Here is a 6,708-nt window from a genome sequence, read left to right on the forward strand (position 1 = left end):
TTGGCCCCTGGACCCTCAGGGGGACTCATTAAGGCAACCTTTCCTAATCGCCTGCTCTGAGCAAGATGTAAACAGTCCTCTAAGAACTACCTGGCTGGCTAGCAAGCACCCCTCCCGCCTCAGTCCGGGGCCTGAATAACCAGGCTGTCATCACACAAACTGCTGGGACCCAAAGCCTGGCTGCACCACCCAGCTGCTGCCTTGGGTCCCCTTCATCAGGGAGCCAGTGAAGGTGCTTCAAGCTCAGAGAGAGGGACTGCATTCAGGGGGCGCTCCATCACCTCTTGGCCCCATGGCCTTCTTCAATATTTTAGATTGTTTCCTTCGACAGAGGGGTCCTCTGGTCAGCAGAATTATTGGGTCAAGGGCAGGGATGTTTCTCAGATGCTCCCATCCCACCTCATAGCTGCCCTCCACTGAGTGTGGGAACCCCAGCTAGCCCTGGTTGGCTTTGGGGTTTTCCCTTACATACTCTTTTGTGCCATCCCTATTTCTAAAGCGCACATGGATCAATTTTAGAACAATTGCTAATTCCACCCACTTCCCATTCACCCCTTGGCAGGCCCCAGAAACCAGGCCACAGGGCACCAGCACATGCGCAGCATTTCCTGCTTAGGGAGGCGGTGCTCTCTTAAGAAGACACTTGCAGGGCGGGCCTTAGGCGAGCCTCCTAGGACACTGCCAGGCGGCGAAGGGCAAGCGCACAGTCTGGGGTCCGGATGGGGGTAGAGACTGGGGGCGGGGCCACCGACAGCCCCACCCCAGTCAGCGATCCAATAGCCTGACCAGCACACACAACGGGGGCTGGGCTGAAGCACGCCCCGCCCACTCACTGCCCAAGCAAATGACGGGGGCGTGGCGGAGCCGAGGCCAGCTCCTCCCGCGGGCGGCCATTGCCCAGCGTTGTGGGCCGCGGTGCGCATCGTTCCTGGCAGAAACGAGTGGCAACTGGCAGAACCGCGCCGGGCTCTCTCTGCCGGGCAATTCGCCAAGTGTGGCCCTGAGCGCAGCGGCCTCACGTCCACTTCCCGGCCCGAGGCAGACTTCCCAAGTTCTGCTGCCGGTGGCTGAGCAAGGGGCAGGACGGCGCCCGCTCCCAGTCGCTCTGAACTGGCATTCTCGCCCCCAAACCTGTTCTGACGCTGTTCCCCGAACGCTGCGACTCCCGGCGGCCCCAGCCCAGTGGGAGAGGCGGCCATGAGGTTGGCAGGTAGGAGGAACGAAGGGAGTTGCCTGTGCCTGGTTCTATGATCCGAGCAAGTCCTGGCACCCCTGAGATACCTGGTTCCCCAGTCTGCAGTGAGAATCCAGAGTAAGGTGATTGTGGGGCACAGGTGGAGAGAGTGACACCTGCCCACCCAAAGGCAGCCTTGTCTGCCAGCTGCAACGAAGCAGCCTTGGGGAAAGGATCATTTGGAGATGTCAATACTGAGCTGGCTGGGTCCGACTGGAGCTGGAAAAGTGGAAGTCATTGCAGTGAACTCAGGAAGGTGGGCTCACCTAGGGAGGGTGCAGGCAGAGAGAGGGCAGCCTGAAGATGAGACAAGGGAGAGGACAGAGCTGGAGGGAAGAATGGCCAGGCGGGGGGCGGGCACCATCAGGGCTGCCTATCAGCCCTGTCAGTGGAGGGATGGGGCCCAGGGAGAGGAGACTAAGTGGGGGAGAGTGGGAAATGAGCTGATGGATGGAAAGAGCAAGTGTCCACTTGAGTTTGCTGAGGAGAGGAGGGAAGGGAGAGAGATCAGTGGCTGGATCAACCAAACCCCCTGCCCTCGAGTCCATTCTGACTCATAGTGACTCAGAGCGACCCTCTGGGACAGAGGTGAGCTGCTCCATAAGGCCTCCGAGGCCATCCATCTTCATGGGAGCAGGCACCTCCTCTTTCTCCCAGGGGAACAGCTGCTCAATTTGAACCATTGACCTTGTGGTTAGCCCAATGACTCACCCCACAGTGCCACCGGGACTCCTGGCAGCTGAATGAGCATGCAGTCTTGGGTCTTAAAGGATAGCTTTTTCCCTTTTTAAAAAAGGGGAGATGTTAGGAGGGCGAAGAATGACAAGGAAACAAGGGTCCACGTGACAAGTAGACCGAGGACAGAGTTTGGGACCCAGCACAGGAGATGGGACACAAATATACGGGTAGAGTAAGGGGTTCCTAATGAGAACTGGGGCTCCTCCTAAGTGGTGGGTGCTGGAAGACCCCTACCCCGCCAGGGAACACCAGCCTGAGCAGCCAGGAACCTGGTGGGTTGACAGTGCTCACTGGCCTGCCCTGCTCTCCCTCCCGGGTAGGAGGGAAGATGGCGGGAGCAGCCTTGGTGCGCTCTGAGCCCGGCTGCCCGTGTTGGTCCTGCCTCAGGTCCCCTCCGCATTGTGGCCTTGATCCTCACCGTTGGCCTCACCTGGATTGTGATCAGCACCCTCCTGGGCGGGCCAGGCAGCGCCTTTTCACGAATCCCGCAGCTCTTTGCCAGTGAGTCAGGTCTTCTCTCTGCCCTCAGGCCATCGCTAGCCGGCCTTCTGTCGCTTGGCAATTGCAGCCTTTCCCTACCACCCAGTCCCCATGCTGGTTAGAATTCTCCTTGCCCACTTATAGTCAGTAGGGTCAGTGGGAGGGGCAGGGGCTTCCTCTGAACATTGGGCATGGTACTCCGGTGGCTGCTGGGAAAGGACTAGGGGACTCTGCACCTCGCCATTGATGACGAAACCAAAAGCCAACCCTATTGTCATTGTCAGTTCTGACTCACAGCGACTCCATAGGACAGAGTGGATCTGCCCTGTCGATCCGGTCCCCTAAGGTTTCCTAGGCTGCCATCTTTACAGAGGCAGGCTGCCACAGCTTCCTCCTGTGGAGTGGCTGGTGGGTCGGAACCACGAACCTTTAAGTTAGCAGCCAAGCACGTAACCAGCCCTTCACTGGCAGCACTGCACCTGGATACTTTGTACCCTGCCGACTGAGCATCCTGGTGCCACCCTCTGCTTCTGGCTTCCTGGGGCAGGGCTAGACTGGCCTGCGCACTCACAGCACCTGCCTCTGTCCCCACAGGCCCAGAGAACTCCGTGACAGCAGGTAAGGCCGGATCAGCGTGGCTGGGGACTAGTTAAGGGAGTGGCCATGCCTGGGGAACCTACCAGCAGGTCCCCGGGACCTGTTCTTTCTCTTGTCCCTCCAGTGGCCTTTGCCTTGGGGTGCTTTTCGCTAGCCCCAGCAGGACAGGCTCCGTGGTCAGGGCCCAGGCCAGAGCCGTACCCTGCTCCCTGAAATCCTCTGCTCTGGGGTCCCTGTTGCCATCGCTTGTCCAGGCCTGGGGATCACCCCCTGCTCTCTCCACCCAGAGCCGCGGGCCAGGAAGTACAAGTGTGGGCTGCCCCAACCATGCCCCGAGGAGCACCTGGCCTTCCGCATGGTCAGTGGGGCGGCCAATGTCATCGGGCCCAAGATCTGCCTTGAGGACAAGATGTAAGAGGCTTGGGATGCCCAGTGAGGGGTGGAGAGGGAAGCCTTATAGGAAGGGGGGTGCTAAGTGACTGAGGGCACATCTGACATACCCATGGTGGCTCCATGCTGTCCCCAGGCTCATGAGCAGTGTCAAAGACAACGTTGGCCGTGGGCTGAACATCGCCCTGGTGAATGGTGAGCCCCTTTTGCCCTGTTCTCCCCGCCCCTGCCCCACCTGTGGCCTTACAGAAGAAAAGACTGGGAGGGGTGAGGTGGGTTTGCTGCAGCCTGAGACATAGGCTGGCGGAGGGCGGGGGGCAGTGAGAATAAAAATAGGAGCAGTTTGAAACACTGCTTCTCTCCCTCCATGCAGGGGTCAGCGGGGAACTCATTGAGGCCAGGGCCTTCGACATGTGGGCCGGAGGTGAGTGGCAGGAGAAGGCCTGGTGTGCCCCGCCTGCCTGGGTGGTCCTACTCTAGTCCCAGCGAGCTCCATATTCGTGTGACCTGCCCCCCAGATGTCAACGACCTGCTGAAGTTCATCCGACCGTTGCACGAAGGCACGTTGGTGTTTGTGGCTTCCTATGACGACCCGGCTACCAAGTACGTGATTCCAGGCCAGCACCACCATTTTGCCCACCCCTGCCATGCCCCTGGCCCAGCCCTTATCCCTCCCTTCTGTGGTGGCAGGATGAACGAGGAGACCAGGAGGCTGTTCAGTGAGCTTGGCAGCCGCAACGCCAAAGAGCTAGCCTTCCGAGACAGCTGGGTCTTCGTGGGGGCCAAGGGCGTGCAAGACAAGAGCCCCTTCGAGCAGGTAGGGCCCCTCTGCTGATGCCCCCTCCCCAGCCTGTGTACCTTTCACCCAGAAGGATCTTTAAATGACAAAGTTGTCCCGTTGGTAGCTGAAGGCTCAAGCTGATCCTCGCCACCTGGAGGCCCAGGACCTCACGTGTCTTAGGCTCTGTGCTTACAGCAGATTCTTCCCCCCAGGCCCCCAGTGAGAGGGTGGGCCCACAGGCTGGCCTCCCACCTCCAGACAGGGCTGCCTCACTGCCCGCTCCCCGCCCTCGGCTAGAGCCAGCCTGTGACCTGGTGCCTCCCCACTCCTCGGCAGCATGTGAAGAACAGCAAGCACACCAACAAGTACGAGGGCTGGCCTGAGGCACTGGAGATGGAAGGCTGCGTCCCGAGAAGGAGCACAGTCAGCTAGCGGGCCCCTCCTGGCGAGGGCGTGCTTGCCACACACGCTGGGCTCTGTGGTGGTCACTCACTGAAGCGTGGCCTTGAGGTGGTGGTGGGCGGGTTGCTGGACTGGCCCCACCACACTCTGTCACATGACCTCAGGTACCCAAGTCCTTCTTGTCCTAAAGCTGCTCCTCACAGGGACACACACACCTGCTGTCGCCAAGGAACAGCATCACATCCTGCCGGGCATCTTCACTGGCTCCCTTTCTTCAGGGGCAACCCGCTTCACTGTGATGCCCTGTGGCAGCGAGTGGCCACTTCCTTGGTCTGGGGGCACTGTCTGCAAGATGGCCTCGGAATAAACGGATGGCTCCAAGTGGACCCCAGTGAATCCAGTGTTGTCATCCAGGGCCAAGCAGCGGTGCCCTTAGGCTCTGGGGGCATGTTTAGAGGTGGGGAACTCCCTGGACCCCCGCCACCCCCACACACACACACCTTAGCAGACAGCCCGTCTCGGAGCTCCTGCCAATGATGGGCCCATCTGTGGCTGAGATGGAACTGTTGTGGTGTGCCTTCTCCCTCTGCCTCTGCCCCGGCTGTGGAGACACCCCCACCCCACCCCCGCTGTTGCCCACACGGAGGAGCTGGTGTGATGGGTAGCATTTCTCACAATGCTCTGAGCAGCTGACTTGGCCAAAGGCTTAGAAGCCCAAACCCTAGGAACTCTGAGGTATTTTCCTGGAGTAGACATAAAATCCAGAGGCAAAGAGAGGCAGGGAAGCATGTCATTTTCCAAATGCTGATACTACCCCAGGCACAACACGTGGAGTTGCCTTTGAATGAGAAATGCAAACCCAAGTAGACAGAAGAATCTGGTGAAGTCCCGTAGCCCCGTCTCCGTCTCCATAGGCCAATCTGGAATCACCCGTGCCCCCATGTCCCCACCATTGAAGGCAACCCTAGGCTTCTCCCAACCAGCAACTTTTCAGTGGCACACCTGTTACCGACATGGGCCTCCCAACCAACGACCCTAGCAAGGAAGCAGACAAGGTAAGCAAGAGAGTGCCACTGGGCTGGGTGCTGTGCTGGGAACCTGAAAGCAGATGGGCAGCTGGAGCTGCCCAGTGGCCACATTTGGGAGTTTGTCAGGTATAACCCCATGACTAGGGTGTAATCGTGTGATTTGCTTCTGCCAGAGTGGAACATTTGAAAGGGAGAGAGTAAGTGGGGCTGGGCTTTTGATAAATGCAATGGTGCAGGTAGTTGATTTTTTCCCCACTAGCTTTGTGGGTGTCCTGGAGCAGAGGGCCTATTTTCTCTTTTATAAGCACAGACTATATGTAGCTAAGGTGATGGAGACTTAGAACCTGCAGCTGGGTAGAGATGGCAATTGCCTTGGTGGGCCAGTACGATGTTTTCCTGGGTGTTACCCCCAAGCCTGTTCTTCCATCCTTGCCAACAACTGTGTAGGCACCTGCTTCCCTCTGTTAAAATGGAGCCCTGGTGACGTAGTGCATTAGGCGTTGGGCTGCTTACCACAAGATTGGCAGTTGGAATCCACCAGCTGTTCCATGGGACAAAGATGAGGCTCTCAGGAACCCACAGGGGAAGTGCTGCTCTGTCTCCAGGGGCGCTCTGACTTGGAATCCACTTGATGGCAGTGAGTTTGGGTGTTGGTTGTTTTTTTTTTTTTTGTCCATTCGTTAGATTCCTTTTTGCTGCTTATGTCAAGCCCGTGGGTTGATCAAGCCATCACTAAAGGGAAAAGTCTAAGTGACAAATGTAGGTCTTTCGCTCATTCCAAACCGCTACCCTGTCCCCTTCCAACTCTAGCCGGGCCCAGGTCACCTCCTCAGATAGGGGTTGCCGAAGTCACTTACCAATGTCAAGTGTCAGGTCTACTTCATCCACCACTTGCCTAAGATGGGCTAGGAAGTGGGTGGCAGTATGGAGAGCAGGCTGTTCCACTTGCCAAAGCTTGGCATGGCCTGCAGGCCTCCTCTGCCACCTGGGAAGTCTTCCCCCGGCCTTCTCTTCACGAGGCAGATTGTTCTTGTCAGTTACAGTGACGCAAGCTGACT

At 58.3% G+C, this 6,708-nt stretch overlaps 1 protein-coding gene across 2 annotated transcripts; it reads left to right on the forward strand.

Annotated features, from left to right (window-relative positions):
* The first annotated feature begins 927 nt into the window (after positions 1–927).
* Positions 928–5,008, forward strand: FAM3A (FAM3 metabolism regulating signaling molecule A). 2 transcript variants are annotated; one of them, XM_030889035.2, is made up of 9 exons: positions 928–1,210; positions 2,360–2,473; positions 3,047–3,070; positions 3,337–3,460; positions 3,576–3,634; positions 3,813–3,863; positions 3,958–4,042; positions 4,130–4,256; positions 4,557–5,008. In XM_030889035.2, the coding sequence occupies exons 1-9, from the start codon at positions 1,198–1,200 to the stop codon at positions 4,650–4,652; spliced, it is 693 nt and encodes a 230-aa protein (XP_030744895.1). In that variant the 5' UTR covers positions 928–1,197; the 3' UTR covers positions 4,653–5,008. The 2 variants fall into 2 exon arrangements, with proteins under 2 accessions (XP_030744895.1, XP_012864030.1); XM_013008576.2 differs by lacking the exon at positions 2,360–2,473.
* Positions 5,009–6,708: the final 1,700 nt, after the last annotated feature.

Source organism: Echinops telfairi, unplaced genomic scaffold, assembly GCF_000313985.2.
Source record: "Echinops telfairi isolate 266 unplaced genomic scaffold, ASM31398v2 ScPeMD7_7472;HRSCAF=8510, whole genome shotgun sequence".
NCBI lineage: Eukaryota > Metazoa > Chordata > Mammalia > Afrosoricida > Tenrecidae > Echinops > Echinops telfairi.